At 39.6% G+C, this 17,150-nt stretch overlaps 2 protein-coding genes across 3 annotated transcripts in view; one reads left to right on the top strand and one right to left on the bottom strand.

Moving 5' to 3' along the window:
• The window catches only part of MSH3 (mutS homolog 3), a 169,861-nt gene extending 169,546 nt beyond the window's left edge, over positions 1 to 315 (bottom strand). The window contains exon 1 of one of the 2 annotated variants that reach the window (XM_020875739.2): positions 15 to 315. In XM_020875739.2, coding sequence (XP_020731398.2) covers positions 15 to 206 — 192 coding nt within the window. In that variant the 5' untranslated portion in view covers positions 207 to 315. The remainder of the gene's footprint in view (positions 1 to 14) is intronic. The other variant, XM_020875740.2, reaches the window with a different exon arrangement.
• A 43-nt stretch (positions 316 to 358) lies between these two features.
• On the top strand, positions 359 to 15,175 carry DHFR (dihydrofolate reductase). The gene is made up of 6 exons (XM_020875744.2): positions 359 to 550; positions 920 to 969; positions 3,299 to 3,404; positions 6,844 to 6,970; positions 9,482 to 9,597; positions 13,733 to 15,175. The coding sequence occupies exons 1-6, from the start codon at positions 465 to 467 to the stop codon at positions 13,809 to 13,811; spliced, it is 564 nt and encodes a 187-aa protein (XP_020731403.2). The 5' UTR covers positions 359 to 464; the 3' UTR covers positions 13,812 to 15,175.
• Positions 15,176 to 17,150: the final 1,975 nt, after the last annotated feature.

The raw sequence follows: 17,150 nt of genomic DNA, 5'->3' as shown, positions 1-17,150 counted from the left end.
TGGACCGAACCCACCACGTGTGGCTGCAACTGCGGCGGGAGCGTGGACGCTAGAGGCGCCGCGGAGTCACAGTCAGGGTCCGCCTTCTCGGCTGCACCCGCTGGGGATGCGGTGGATTTCAGGCTTCCCGTAGACTGGAAGAATCTGCTCAAAACAGCCTGCCTTGCAGACGCTGGGCTGGAGGAGGCCGGCTTCCGGCGCGACATCGTAAGGCCAGGAGTCAACAGCCCGAGAGCCGGGCCGAGCCGGGCGCGCGGGCCCGCGGCCGCAGTTCCCGGGGCGTCTGCAGGCGCGAGCACGTCGTGACCCCGCGGTGCGCCGGGGCGGGGGGGCGGGGCGGGGGCGCGGTCTCGCCTGCACAAATAGGGCTGGAGGGGCGGGGCGACCAAAATTTCGCGCCAAGGTGGCTGACCTAGCGGGGTTCGGGGTCCAGAGCTAGCTCGAAAGTGTTTCCTGAAGCTGTCATGGTTCGTCCGCTAAACTGCATCGTCGCTGTGTCCCAGAACATGGGCATCGGCAAGGACGGGAACCTGCCCTGGCCTCCACTCAGGTATCTGCTGAGCCCCGGGGGGTGGGTGGGTCGAGAGTGTTGGAGAGAGCTGGCGCCAACGGCCTTTGATCGGGACACCTGGGCCGGGTCGGGCCGACGCTGGGAGAAGAAGGGGTCGTGACCTGAGCTGGCAAGAGCTAAGCTTCGGCTTCCTTCTGCGTCCGGAGCCTGGCGGCAAGTTGTTGATTTATATCCCGCTCCAGCTGCCCGGCTAGACCTTTACTTCCGGCTCCTACCCCCAGGAGCAAAATCCCAGTCCTGGAAGTTCCTCCCCCACCCCCGCAACCAGCGCCCGTTTTGTTGGGGGCTTTAAAGCTTAAGCCCATGGGATCACATTCTGAGTAACTGCGTGTTTTTCTTAACTTGTAGAAATGAATTCAGGTATTTCCAAAGAATGACTACAGTCTCTTCAATAGAAGGTAATGTGGCATTTTTATGTGCTTCAAGTTTGCGAAAGGTCTTGCCTGAAGAAGCTTACCAGTGCAAATTTTACTTAAGTGAAAAGTCTCTCATGTTAGTCTGGGACCTTTTGTCTTAACATCGATGTATACACATTTCCCAACACTTATTAAACATTCCTTAAAAAAAAAGTTTATTTGAAATTTTATGTGGGCGCATACAATTCAGGTATTGGGCAAAGTTGGAAGCTAGGTAAAGTCTTTTGTGGAGGTCAGCGCCCGCAAAGGAGAATGGAAGAGGCTTTTGAAATGATAATGAGGCTGTAGAATGATAATGTCTGAGTGGCAATGGAGAGGACGAAGGGCAAAAAACGGTTGCAAGATACTCGATTTGGAGATCTGAAAGTTGAAGGTGGTGCAGTGAGGCAAGGATGAACTCTCAGATTTCCAATTTGATAGTCTGAGTGACATGGGAAATAGTGAGCCGCTCTAATGATGATGATTTTGAAGTGCTTGTAGGATATCCGACAACTTCAGGCCCAGGGAAGGAGGTGAATTGAGCCACTGGCAAGAAGAGGATAACCAGGGAAAAGAACATGGGCATGAGGGAGAGGACCATTTAAAACCTAAGAGGAGTGTATCTTTGTTCATTGGAGGAGCAGTAGCAGAGTAAACAGGGGAACCATAAATCAGAAAGGAGCAGATGCAGCATAGCTGTAGCGGCTCGGATAAAAGGTCCTTGGATTTGGTCCTTGAATCACTGGTCGAGACAAGATGGCAAGAGCTTTAAGGCAAAGGATTGACAGGAACACTCTCAAGAATCCTAAGGCCTGCTAATAAGAAGATCATCCTATGCCTGTTTGCTTGTTTTCAGTAAATATAGTATTTCTTGGATGAATGAATGAAAGGGTACCAAGGCTCTCTTGTCTGTCTCCCTGTGTCCTTCATTTATCATTTCTACCTTAGTTTAGATCGGGTCTGTGCCATTTTCCTCATCAGAATTCCTCACCTGTTGGTTCCATTTTCTTTAATAGTTGATAATCTCCTTATTGAACACATAAAGTTTTGTCTTTGAAAATATAGTGCATATTATATAAGGGTTCTCTGAATTACGGGCCGGGGGGGTGTTTATTCTTGGAGGAAAATAAAATTTTTTTCAGTTTGCAGTTTGTAAATTTCATGTTTTTGTTTTGAAAAAATCAAACTAATGATGATTCTTTAAGAAAATAGATACATGCACTCCTTTGATAGTCTCTCAGAACATATCAAGAATCATAGAAATGTATATGTTCCTTTGATCCAGATACTCAGCTCCCAAGGTTTTTCCCTCCTAAGTAATTAAACAAAAATGGAAGCTACATATGTAAAGTTTTTATAGAAGCAGTATACTTGAAAGAGAAACATAGAGGCACAATTGATAATGTTTTAAACTCATTGCTTGGAATATTAAGCAGCTATCTTTAAGAAAAATTACTGTAATTTAAATATATAAAGTATACAAATAATGTATATACGTGAAAGTCGCTCAGTCATGTCCAATTCTTTGCGACCCCATGGACTATATAGTCCATGGAATTCTCCAGGCCAGAGAATACCGGAGTGGGTACCATTCCCCTCTCCAGGGGATCTTCCCAACCCAGGGATCGAACCCAGGTCTCCTACATTGCAGGCGAATTCTTTACCAGCTGAGCCACCAGAAGTGAAGTAAAGTGAAGTCGCTCAGTCATGTCCGATTCTTTGCGACACCATGGACTGTAGCCTACCAGGCTTCTCTGTCCATAGTATTTTCCAGGCAAGAGTACTGGAGTGGGTTGCCATTTCCCTCTCCAGGGGATCTCCCCAACTCAGGGATCAAACCCAGGTCTCATTATAGGCAGACGCTTTACCATCTGAGCCACCAGGGAAGCCCTTAAATACCCATAACAACAAATAAGTCTTAAATACCCATAACAACTCTACAAGTAGGAACTATTGTTATCTCCATTTTATAGGTAAGGAAAATAAGGCACAGGAAATAAACATGACTTGCTTAGTAGATGACAGAATACGTTCAATTTTAGCACTTCATCCCAGTATCTTTGCTTTTAACTACTATAATATACATGATTACAGTTGATTAAAGCTATATATTGGTTATAAATTGGCTAAAACCAAAGGAAATAGTAATTACTAGACTTAGATAATGGATGACAAATGATATATTTTGGTAAAGCTGTTTTAAATTTTAATTTTTAAAGCAGAACCACTAGGTGTCACTGTGACCATCATTTCTATGCATATATGTATAAGTATATAAAAATATATATGTATGCTCCCAAAATATATTTATTCTTTCCATGTGACTTTAAAGGTAAACAGAATTTGGTGATTATGGGTAGGAAGACCTGGTTCTCCATTCCAGAGAAGAATCGACCTTTAAAGGACAGAATTAATATAGTTCTCAGTAGAGAACTCAAGTAAGTACCATAACATAAATTCACCGCAAGAAAATCGTGTTCCATTTTTTATGGTAGAGGTTTAGTATATGACTGAAATAGTATGAATGTTACTATGGATGAAACTACTTAATATCATAAAGGTGATTACAGAAAATGAAGTAGCGGTTATTTATGCCTCATGACAGTAACTTATTCTGTTACTCAAGGGATTGATTTCATCACTTGACAAGTTACATTAAATCTAACTATGATAATAGATTTGCAAGTTTCCTTGAACCATTATTCAGTAAACTTAAGTATCAGTTATATAATGTAACTTAAGAAATTCTAGTTTCACATAAAATCAAAATACGTATGTTTTGGAACTTGCCAAAATTAAGTGGTCAGGTTATCCTTTCTCTGTGAAAGTGAAGTCGCTTAGTCGTGTCTGACTCTTTGCGACCCCATGGACTGTAGCCTACCAGGCTCCTCCGTCCATGGGATTTTCTAAGCAAGTGTACTGGAGTGGGTTGCCATTTCCTTCTCCAGGAGATCTTCCTGACCCAGGGACTGAACCCAGGTCTCCCGCATTGTAGGCAGACACTTTACCGTCTGCGCCACCAGGGAAGTACCTATCCCTAAATACACTAAGATGCAAGTTTTAGAATAAGCTAAAAACTGGTCATCTTGTGCTCTGTTATTTCTAGTTTACCACAACACCCAAATAATATTTTGTATTTAGGCTCTTTACCCAATGTCTGAAGGTTAAAAATTTCAAAGTTTTGAAATGGAAGCACTTCCCAGGAGTTCTCATGAGTGTCTTTAGTTGACCTGTGCAAGGAATTTTTCTGTTCACCAATCTAACCTGAGGTGACATCGATCTGGATGCCTGGAAATGCCTTGGGGACTGGGCAGGGTGAGGAGGAAGAAGTGGTTCAGGTAATAATAGCATTAAGGCTGTTCATCAAGTCAGCTGCAGTGCTTTGTCCTGCACCAAGGCCTCCATGCATTTACTCCACATGTGCTTTCTATTTTGTTTCTTTTTGTTACTGTTTGCATTGGTCCTAGCTCACTAAGATAACTGCCTGAACCCCAAGGGATTTGGGGGGGGAGGGGGAGCACCTGAATTATACCATAAGAGGAAGTTTGGAACTGGCATGGTAATTATTCTCTCAAACTAATAATCTAAGCAGAAAAAGAATGCAGTATCCTAGGGTACTGCTTGCTTAAGAACAGGGGTCATGATATTCCTTTCCCATGTGTATTATTAGGGTTTAACCAGAGCATCAGACCAGTAGCAGATAGATAGGTAAAAGAATTTTATTGCAAGGAATTATACCATTGTGGGGGCTGGCCAGGCAAATCCAAATACCTCTAGGGCAGACCATCAGGAAGGACGGGCTAGAAGGGACTAAAGCTACTGCCCACTGGTGAAATTTCTTCAGGGAAGCCTCAGGTCTATTCTTAAGACCTTTCAACCCTTGAATTAGGTCCACCCAGATTAAAGTCATCTAATTATCAGCTTTAATCACATCTACAAAATACCTTCATGACAGCACCTAGATTGCTGTCTAAATAACTGAGTGCTGTAGCCTAGCCAAGTGAACATATCAAAGACCAAAGGAGAAAAACACTGCACAGCTATAGCCTAAGGGGATTCAGGCTTGTGTAGATTTTCTCCCAGATCCCTCCTAGAATTGTATAGGTTAAAAACATGAAAGAAAGTATACCAGAATATTTGCACTGGTTGCCTTTGGATAGGGGAATACGTTGATATGCGTCTTGCCATCTGCCCCAATCTTCATGCTGGTCTCTCCTGGTTGCTAGGATATTCTGATTATCTCTTTACTTGGTAGAATCCAGATTCAATGATTGTATTGCCATTCCCAGAGACTCTTTAATAACACATTCTTGAGTACTACTTAAGTTTATTTATGGCCAGCTTGAGCTAAAACAAACATAAAGAAATCTCAGTGGGGGAGATTTTCAGTTGGGGAAGCATATCTCCAATTTCTTCCTTATGACCCCCCTGTGGTGTATGTAATTGGATTTGGTTTTTTCTTATGTATTTATATATAACATCTGTAGGTGTATTTTCACTTTTTTTTTTAATAAGGCAGAGAGAAATTTTAAAATCTTTATTACCAAGCACACCAAGGAAATAAGGATGCCAGTTAGGGAAAAATTTTAGAGTTATTTTTTGTCCTTCCTTCTGCTTCCCTACTTGTGGTCAGTTCCACATATATCCTGAGCACCTGCTGTGGGCCAGGCACTGCTAGGTCCTAAATAAAAGCGGGGAGATTCACACAGGTAAATCTCTGAATTCACGTAAGCTTTTAGATAGATGCAGTTTCTTACCACCGCCACCCCCAGTGTAAAAAGAAACTGAATCCTGAAGGTAGCCCCGGAATTTGCTGCCAGATGTTAGTCATTTTGGGTAAGTGTTTCCTTAATGAGGTATAGGGAAAAATGCCTTTCCAAAGCTTTCTAGACAATCCAGTTGTGGCTTTAAAAGAAATATTATGCAGCCACGTTTGGAAAACGGGCATTTTCTCAAAACATTAAACATAGAATCATCATATGCCCCAGCAATCCCACCCCTTGGTATATACCCAAGAGAAATGAAAACATAATTGCACAAGAACCTGTACACAGATATTCAAAGCAACATCATTCATAGTAGCCAAAAAATGGAAACATCCCAAATGTCCATCAACTGATGAATGGATCAACAAAATGTGCTATTTCCATGCTATGGAATAGTATTCCACAATAAAAGGAATGAATTACTGATACATGCTACAACATAAATAAACTTGGAAAACTAGAGTTTAATATTACTTTACTGTTTTTCTTTTGAAATAAATACTATATACAACAAAATGTACATTTTTGTCTTACGTGTACATTTCCTACATTTTAACAAATGTATGCACCTATGCCTCTGATTCTGCGAAAGATTGAAGGCAAAAGAAGAGGGCAGCAGAGAATAAGATGGTTAGATAGCATTACTGACTCAATGGACCTGAGTTTGAGCAAACTCTGGGAGATGGTGGAAGACAGGGAAGCCTGGTGTGCTGCAGTCCATGAAGTTGCAAAGAGCCGGACATGAGTTAGCAACTCAGCAACAGCAACATGCACCTGTATAACCCCATATCAAAGATCAGGAACGTTACTGTCACTCCCAGAAAGCTGCCTCGAGTCCCTTACTGGTGAATCTTTACCCCATTCAGCTACCATTCTGATCTTTCTACCACACATATGTGATATCACAGATGGTTTTGGTTTTGATTAATTGTGGACTGTACATAAAGAAGGGTTGAATTATTGGCCATGGGCCATACTGATGCTAAATGCTTTTTATTGAAAGGGTTTATGTTTATGATGATTTTTATAATTACTGCTTCCTAGTTATATTATTTTACTAATATGAATGGTGTTTGTAGATATTATGTGTAATTCTTTCTGTTAATCTCAGGGAACCTCCAAAGGGAGCTCATTTTCTTGCCAAAAGTCTGGATGATGCCTTAGAACTTATTGAAGATCCAGAATTAACAAATAAAGTAGACATGGTTTGGATAGTGGGAGGCAGTTCTGTTTATAAGGTAAGTAAAATTTTCTGTGAATATAAAGAAATAGTCTGCCCTCTTTCAGCTTCCCTGCCATCTGAACTTTGAAAAAATAAGCCATGAACAAAGCATGTTATTTCTATAAGTTAAACATATTGTCAGTTTGAATTACTCATTTTTTGACACTATCACACAAACTAAATGAAACTTTTAAAATAAGTTTTTAGGTTTATACCAATTTATTTTCAATTCAAAATAGCTGATGTTACCAATTTTAAAAACATTCTAAACCCTTCCTGAGAATTGTATTTGCACTGCATTGTTTACTTTTCCGTATGTGCCCTGGATACACTGAGTTATCATCTGTTTTTCAGGATAAGTATGTTCCTTACAGAGAAAAGGCTGTGGCTCTCCATTGATAGACAGTGACTAGATGGATATGAGCTAATTAAAATCAGAAGACTCCCTCAACAGTTTTCATTTAAAATGAGGATAGGGAGAAAGTATTACATGATTTCATATCACAAAGGAAGACAGTATGTAAAATAGAAAATAATTCCTTTTGCTTGATACCAGAAGACCTCCAGCTTTAGAAAATGCTGAGGTTAATAAATAGAATTTTATAACATTGATGAAAGAGGAACATTTATGGGGAGAAAAAAAAGTCAGCCCCTATCCTTTGATGGCTTGTGGTAATATGCAAACACTGAAATTATTTTAGAAAGAAGAGGTATACCAAGATCCCAGGTGGGATTATAAAAATTCTTGGTTTTTGTGTTACTGTTTCTACAAACTTGATTTTCTCCATTTGTAATAGGGGGAAAAAATGGACATTTTTATTTGGTCTTTTTGGCCAAGTATGAATTTTCTAAGAAAACAAATCCTTTCTTTTGCTCAGTGCCTACCATATTTTGAATGAGTCAATACTGCAGTCACTTGAAAATGTATTCTAAATGATATAAGTACTTAAATACATTTATATAATTTGATATATCTAAATGCATATAAATAAAGAAGTAGACTCTCTAGGTGATAATCACTAGGGATTACTTCACATCATAATGACTTGTAGAACATTCAAATCTACCAGGCTGTTTTTGTAAACAGAGTTTCATTAGAACATAGCCATGCCTATTGGTTTATTGATGTTTATGACTACTTTTGCTACAAAGGTAAGAAACTGTATGGCCCACAAAGCCTAAAATACTTACCATCTGACTCTGTACAGAAACACTGGACCAAATATCATTAACTATTTTTTTTTCCCAAACTTTAAGCTTTCTATTTTGTATTGGGTATAGCCAATTAACAACGTTGTGGGAGTTTCAGGTGGACAGTGAAGGGACTCAGTCACACATATACTTGTACAAATATCATTAACTTTGATATAGATCTTCAAATGCTACTGTGATTAGTCCCTTAAAATTTTCTAATTTTTTGGTACAGTAAGAATTGATCCGGTTGGGGCAAGAGAAAAACTGATTTAATGGAAGCCATAGTATTGAAACGGAGAAGGCAATGGCACCCCACTCCAGTACTCTTGCCTGGAAAATTCCATGGACGGAGGAGCCTGGTAGGCTGCAGCCCATGGGGTCGCAAAGAGTCAGACACTACTGAGCGACTTCACTTTCACTTTTCACTTTCATGCATTGGAGAAGGAAATGGCAACCCAATCCAGTATTCTTGCCTGGAGAATCCCAGGGACAGGGGAGCCTGGTGGGCTGCCATCTATGGGGTCGCACAGAGTCGGACCGACTAAAGTGACTTAGCAGCAGCATAGTATTGAAAATAAAAAGTAAAATTTGTTCTATGACCTTTATGTGGAATCTTAAGGATTACAAACACTTGAATTTATATGTATATGGTTTTGTGGGGTTTTTTTCCCTCTGTAAGCTATTTCAAAATCAAGAGTTATTGCTTTCTTAGAGCTGCAGTTGGGACTGACACCTGAGTTTGTATTCGAATTTTAAGATATTTGTTCCAGGGCAGTTTTTTCTGTAGAAACTAGCAACAGTGTTATAGGCAGTGGTACCATCTCTATAAGACCAAATGCAATCATTGCCAACAACAGACAGAATGTGTTACCTCCTAGCATTGTGACTATCTGCTGAGAAATTGAAGCATTATTAAATTTTATGTAAAGGTACTAAGTATGCCCTTGGGATTTTCATTAGTCAAAGTTTTATGAAATTACTGTCTTATCCATATATACATATATATGTAAGTTTTTTCCATGGAGGGAAAGTAGATAATTTGAGGGTTTTAATTCTTAAACAACAACCAAAGATAAAAGACAGATTGAATGCTTAGATGCAAAAAGAGTTTATGCAAGCAAACTAGAGCCCAGAGTATATTTGAATTCACCCTTGTAATTATTGATAAATGATTAGGGCCATTCTCAGCTAAGTCATACTTTTGCAGGGACCCAGAGTGAAGAATAAGATAATTATAGCATACTTTGGAGGTTTTTAAAACAAAATATTAGAGTTTCTATATCTTTAGACACAGATAAATAAGGAAATTAATGCCTTTTGTTCTGTTTCAAAGGAAGCCATGAACAAGCCAGGCCATCTTAGACTATTTGTGACAAGGATCATGCAAGAATTTGAAAGTGATACGTTTTTCCCAGAAATTGATTTTGAAAAATATAAACTTCTTCCAGAGTAAGTAAAATGTTATCAATTAGTCTGAAGCACCTTTGGCTTTCCTGCTTAAGAACTGTAAAAAAGAGAATGTGTTTTCAGATAGAATTCAAGGTAGTCATGTGTTTTATAGACATATGCTATAGGAATTTTGGGTATCTGCTTTAACACACTTGGGAAGGTTCAGGTTTTAATGATTTTGCTGAAATCTAGAGAGTCGGCCTTAGTTCGTTCTGTGAGATGTCTGCTTATTCAGGATCAGACCACTGCCTTAGGCACTGGGGATATAGTGCTTACCTAGACAGGTGATGTTACTATCACTATGCTCCAGATCACATTTCTCATAACAGAGGAGGAGGGGGGTGAATAACAGATAAGCATCCAAAGAGTTGCTGCTGTGTGGTGAATTGAAATACTGCAATGTGGTAGATGCTGTGTAGTCTGAGAAGTCCTTTCTGAATGGTGATGCCGACACTGAGAGCTAAACAGCAAGAAGCCAGCCACACAGAGACCTGAGAAGAGCATTCCAGAAACCAGAAGCAGCTGGTGCAAGAGACCTGGGGGCAGAAATGAGCCTGGCATGTTCCCTGAACCTTAAAGCCACTATGGGCATTGTGAGTGAGGAGGGGCCCGAAAGGGATCAGACCAAGGGCGAACTTAGAAGGTTCTGCATAGAGAGTGATACTGTTCTTCTGGAGAAGGTTTAGGCTGCCCACTCCAGTATTCTTGGGCTTCCCTTGTGGCTCAGCTGGTAAAGAATCTGCCGGCAATGTGGGAGACCTGGGTTTGATCCCTAGGTTGGGAAGATCCCCTGGAGAAGGGAAAGGCTACCCACTCCAGTAGGCCTGGAGAATTCCATGGACTGTATAGTCCATGGGGTCGCAAAGAGTCAGACACTGAGCACCTTTCACTTTCACTCTCCTGTTACAGGGAGTGGGCTGGAGGGACAGGAGTGAAGGAGGGAGGCCTGTTACAGTAGTCCAGGTGAAAGATAAAGGAACTTAGCAGTGGTGGCGGTGGAAGAAGAGGTTACATTTGATATACTCTGTACTTGTGCTTCTAGCATGAAACTGACTGTGAAAACATTTTAGTTTAAAAGCACTTTTCAGCTGTTGGCTATGGAGAGTAGAAGATTAATTATACCAACACTTTTAGACTAGCTCTTAACACATTCTTTCAGACATTCTCGGTTGAAAACAGTCTTTCTCTGAGTGCCAGTTTGATTTTGGAAATTCCTCCTAAAAGCAACATTCCGAGCAAAGTCTGTATAAATGGATGATGAGGGCCAGTCTCAATTAAGTCATACTTTTTCAGGGTAAAGTATATTGTATATATTTACTATAAAGCTTTAGAGTAAAGTATATTACTTTCTAGAGTTGGGGCTTCCCTGGTAACTCAGCTGGTAAAGAATCTGCCTGCAATGCAGGAGACACAGTGCAATTCCTGGGTTGGGAAAATCCGCTGGAGAAGGAATAGGCTTACCCACTCCAGTACTCTTGCCTGGAGAATTCCATGGACACAGGATCCTGGCAGGCTACAGTCCATGGGGTTGCAGAGTTGGACATGACTGAGCCATTTGCATTTTCTTTTAGAATAATATAGGTAATGGTCTTGGATCAAATGAAGTGTGTAACTGATTTTCTTGGGCTCTTAACTAGCTCTAAAAAAATCTGGGAACTCTTAAGAACTCTAAAAATTTCCTAAACAACCAAAGTACAGCCTTTTGCTTATGTGGTCTCCAAAGGTGACTGCTTAGAAAAATCACATTATTGATTTCAGTTGTATAAACGTGTGGGGCTTCCCTGGTGGCTCAGTCAGTAAAGAATCCACCTGCAGCACAGATCAGGTTTGATCCCTGGGTTGGGAAGATTCCCTGGAGAAGGAAATGGCTACCCACTCCAGTATTCTTGCCTGGGAAATCCAGTGGTAGAGGAGCCTGGCAGGCTACAGTTCATGGAGTTGCAAAGTGTTGGACACAACTAATGACTAAACCACCACCATATATACAGTTTTAAAAAACTGTCTGTGTTTCTTTGTCCCACCTTATTTTCTCTTGTACTGCTTAGATTGCTGATTCTCACCTTCTGTGGATACTGATCTCTGCTGTCCCTCTTTTTTACCTTTCTTTTTTTGCTACTAACAAATAGAATAAATTACTATGTGAATCAGCTTCATATTAAATACCTTTAAAATACCTTTCTAAACCCTGTTGCTCTCAATCAGACATCTTGCAAAGCTGTGACCCTTTAGAATCCTTTATAACTTAAATACAGGGCTGGCTTTTTGACTCTTAGGAAAAAAAAAAATGACAATCTTTACTGAGAAATGATTCACACATCTCAACAGTCATCCATTTGAAATAATAAAATTTGGTGGTTTTTAGTATATTCAGAATTTTGTGGCTATCACCACAATCTCAAGTTCAGAACATTTTCACCACCCCCCAAAAAAATCCTTGTGCACATTAGCAGCTGCTCTTTATTCTCCCATCTTGGCTCTTAGGAACACTTAATCTATTTTCTATCTCTATAGATAATGCCTATTCTGGATATTTCATATTAACAGAATCATATAATATGAAGTCTCTCACTTAGTATTCTGTTTGTAAGGTCATCCATGTTGTGACTGGTTTGATCTCTTTGCTGTCCAAAGGACTATAGTCTTCTCCGGCACCACAGTTGGAAAGCCTCAATTCTTCAGCACTGTGCCTTCTTTATGATCCAGTTCTCACAACCATTTGTGTCTACTGGAGAGACTATAGCCTTGACTATACGGACATTTGTTGGCAAAGTGATGTCTTTGCTTTTTAACACACTGTCTAAGTTTGTCATAGCTTTCCTGCCAAGAAGCAATCGTCTTTAATTTCATGGTTGCCGTCACCATCCACAGTGATTTTAGAGCCCAAGAAAAGGAAATCTATTAGAGCTTCCACCTCTTCCCCTTCTATTTTCCATGAAGTAATAGGACCAGATGCCCATGATCTTAGTTTTTGTAATATTGAGTTTTTAGCTGGCTTTTTCACGCTCCTTCACCCTCAGCAATACAATACTGTATTGTAAACTATAGGCACAGTGTCACACAGAACAGCTCCAGGACTGACTTATCCTGCTGAAAGTGTACATACCCTTTGAACAGCTGCTCCCTGTTACCTCCTTCCCCCAGCCCCTCTGAACCACCCTTGCACTCCTGTGCTTCCATGAATTGGACCATTGTAGATTTCTCATGTAAGAAGAATCATGCAATACTGTCCTTCCGTGACTGACCTATTCCACTTAGCATAACGTCCTCCAGGTTCATCCATGTTGTTACAGATGGCAGGATGTCCTTCTCTTTTGAAAGCTGAATGATAGTCTATTTTAAGTATACATATTTTCTTTATATATTCATTTGTCGCTATAGTTTCCATAGCTTGACTGTACTGAACATGGAAGTGCAAATATCTCTTCAAGAGCCTTACCGGACTTCACTTACTAAGTGACTTCACTTACCAGGAAAATGAAAGATAGTGTTGGCAAGGATGTGGAGAAATTAGGACTCTTGCACACTACTGATAGAAATGTAAAATGGTGCAGCCACTATGAAAACCAGTATGATGGCTCTTCAAAATACTAAAAGTAGAACTACCATATGATCCAGCAATCGCACTTATAAGTATATACACAAAGGAGGGTCTGGGTTTTGGCTTAAAAGCTGGTGGGAACACCAACCTAAGTGAGTGTTAGGGCATAGAAAAAATAAACAGTGACTCTAGTATAGGGTTTGCAATAAGCCACACAGTGGGGAATTAGAGCAGTGTTGTGCACGAATTAAACAGAAATCAAGAATTACCATACATCACATATAACTTCAGTTCCACTCTGACAGCTGAAGGTTGAATTTTATTTTCCCTTTGCTCACATAAGAAATTTGATAACAAGTTTAAGATTTACAAAACATCCTTAAGAAATTTCATATTAGCTGGATAATTGAGCGGAAAGATAAAGAGAAATTGCTAACAGTGATCAGTTTGGAGGAGAAGAATTAGGAGTAAGAAGGAAAGGAAGAAGAATTATATGTTTCATTTTCTAACTTTCTATATAGTTTGAGGTTTTTCTTAACTATTTGCATGTGTAATATATTTGCATAGTATTTAATTATACATCTTTTTCTTTTACAGATACCCAGGTGTTCCTTTGGATGTCCAGGAGGAAAAAGGCATTAAGTACAAATTTGAAGTATATGAAAAGAACAATTAATGTGACAGTGTTTTCCGATCTATTTCAAGCCTTTCTCCCCTCCCAAAAAAACTATATATTTTTTGTTGTAGAGACTTTGTTCACTTTAGATTACTTCTAATCAATGTACTTTTATTCCCTATTAACCTTTTTTTATTAATTATTATTGGAGTATACTTGCTTTACAATGTTGTTAGAGCAAAGTGAAAAAGCTATACATATATCCCCTCTTTTGTGGATTTCCTTACCTTCGATCACCACAGAGCATTGAATAGAGTTCCCTGTGCTATATAGTAGGTTCTCATGAGCTCCCTGTTTCTTACATAGTTGTATATTCCCCACTAACCTTAACTAGACTCTGTCAGATACCATTTGTAAAACGTTTCTTGCTGTAACTGTCTGAATTCCCATTAAGGGGCGGGAGTAGGTTGCCAACACCACCTCGGGTAGAATATATCAAGACAGCCCGAAGTGGGAGAGTCCCCCGGTGGCGAGGGCTGAAACCAGGGCCTGCAGAGCTGGGGCCAAGTCCAGAGGTCAGAAATGGGCCATAGACAGAAAGACTAGCATCCAGTTATTAAATTAGATCAGAAGAGGGACTAAGAATTACTTCATATAGCTCACACTACTGAAAAAAATTCTGTCCGCTCAGACCATTCCACAAGGATAATGATGGACAGGTACAACACTACCTTTCGATGGTTAAGAGAACGTCTGAGACCTTTAAAAACTTTGTTTCTGACCTTCAGTGAGATTTCACAGGATGTTACAATGATAGAACAAGAATTGGCTGCTCTTTACAAAAAAGGATAATCTAAAATCAAGCATAATGGCTAAAATTTTAAAAGGTAAGAAGTTGAGAATAAATATTGCTAGAAACCAAAATTAGTAAGTTAGAAACTAAACATCACAGAATTAAAAAATGAAGACTCAACCATGTTTTACCCATCTGTTAGCAAAGATTTAGATTACTAATATAAAAAAATAGCATTTTCTGCCTTATAAATTGGTACAACCTTTTCAGTGTGTAAGTTAGCAATATCAATTAAAATTCAAAATATTCTGGGTTTGGACCCAGGACTTCCACTTCTAAAAATTATTCCTGAACAGAGATGGGCCCAAGAATATTTGTTGCAAAATTTTGTTTTAAACTTAGAAAGAACCCAAATGTTGATTAACAGAATGATTTAATGTGTCTATAAAATGTAACATCTGCAGCAGTAGAAAACATGACTGAAAAATGCCAAAAACTGCTAAGAAGCAACTTACGTATCAACTCAAAATGTTTAATAAATGTTAATGTGTGGGAAAAAGCATGTGGCAAACTATTGACTTTACCACTAATAATAAACTAATACCACTTTGGAGTATTATTTTCTGCATTAGGTATGTCTATTGTGATTAGATTTTTTGAAGTATTATGTGCTTATTTTTGTTTTAAAAAATGACTTAATAAATAGAGCTCTTTATGTTTAGCAATAAAATTAGGATACAGACCATCAGAAATAAAAAGAAATATCCTAAAATCTTCATAGAGGGAAAAGACAGATCACACAGAAAAATAGGAACCAATACTGCGGAAGACTTACAAACCACAAGAAAACAGTGATGCTCTCTGCAAGGAACATAACCAGAAAACTATTAGTATCCAGAATTTATAGATCTTAGATACTGACACGAAAAAGAAGGAAGCCAATTAGAAAAGAGGAAACTCAAATGACCAAATATATATATAAAGATGTCCCTGCCTAATTGGAGAAATGCAAATTAAAACTACAGCAAGGTACCATCCACACACAGCAGATGTGGCATTCTCACTAATACCAATTTTTTGGTAGATGATATCAGAAAGCATCAGTTGGTATGTGGAAAAGTAAAACCGGGAAGGTAAGAAGGCCAGTTCAAGGTCAGCGAGCAGGTTCCCACTGGGTTACAAACTCAATACTGCTGAAATATCTGGGAAATGGAGGGGAGGAAAGCTGGAGTATTTATCCCCCACTCATTGATGGAGGCTACTCCCAGGGTTGTCAACGCCCTGACCTGTGTATGACTGAACACACCAACTACTAGACAGAGTCCCAGGTGTTGCAGTAAGAGGCTGCTGACATGCTCAGTTCAGTTCAGTCGCTCATTTGTGTCCGACTATTTGTGACCCCGTGAACTGCAGCACGCCAGGCTTCCCTGTCCATCACCAACTCCCAGACTTTACTCAGACTCATGTCCATTGAGTCAGTGATGCCATCCAACCATCTCAGCCTCTGTTGTCCCCTTCTCCTCCTGCCTTCAATCTTTCCCAGCATCAGGGTCTTTTCCAGTGAGTCAGTTCTTCGAATCAGGTGGCCAAAGTATGACATGCTCAGGACCAGCAAATTCCATGTTTATGATTATGTACAATTTCATACTTCTTTATATAGTAAAAAGTATAAAGGTACAGATAGTTTAAAGTATTTTACAATTTTAAAATACATAGAAGCATGAAGACCAATTAATTATAGGTTCAGGAGAGGAATGTTGGTAATTCAGACTAGAGAATTGGATGCAATAAAAAATTTGATTCAGGATAGATTAAAAAGTTGGAGGTAACAGGATTTTCTGGTGGCATTTGATTTTGGCTGTGGACCTACTGAATTTGAAATACCTGTAAGGAAGAAAAAAGAGAATGAAAGAAAAACTGAAATAATAGAACCATGCTGTTAAAATTCTGAGAAATTATTTTTAACTGATAAATCTGTGCTAAGTCACTTCTATCATATATTCAGTCTTGTAATGAATTCTATGTGGCATCCACATTTGGGGCTGATTTGTCATGTCATTATATTAACTGCTCAGGAGGGCAGTCCAGGAACTGGTTACACATGACTTTCTTCCACATTCCACTGACCAAAACATTGCTATAAATGACAGTCCCAGTCAATAGATTAAAGCAAATGTGTGCCCTTCCCCTCCAGTACATTGAAAGTGAAAGTAATGCTGTTCACTCACCATGTTGATTGAAAATTCACTGTCTTAGCAGATAAAACCCTAATCACTATGACTTAACACATGGAAGTTTATTGCGCAGATGAAGTCCAACACAGATGTTTCCGGTCAGCAGGCAGCTCTCCAGGTGGTGATAAAGGGAGCCAGGTTCATTCCACCTTGTGGTGTCTGTCTTCCACTAAGCATTTCCAAGATTGTTGCCAAAAAGAAAAAAGCGTGGAGGATCACTTGTGGGAGGTCTGGCCGGGAGGGCAGTCCAGGAACTGGTTACACATGACTTTCTTCCACATTCCACTGACCAAAACTTTGTCATATAACCACATCCAACTGCAAGAAGCCTGGGAAATGTAGTCTAACTGTGGAGGACAAAGAAAAACAGAT

Source organism: Odocoileus virginianus, chromosome 3 (assembly GCF_023699985.2).
Source record: "Odocoileus virginianus isolate 20LAN1187 ecotype Illinois chromosome 3, Ovbor_1.2, whole genome shotgun sequence".
NCBI classification, from domain to species: Eukaryota; Metazoa; Chordata; class Mammalia; order Artiodactyla; family Cervidae; genus Odocoileus; species Odocoileus virginianus.
The sequence above is the reverse complement of the archived record's forward strand: the minus strand, read 5'-3'. Positions and strand labels throughout refer to the sequence as shown.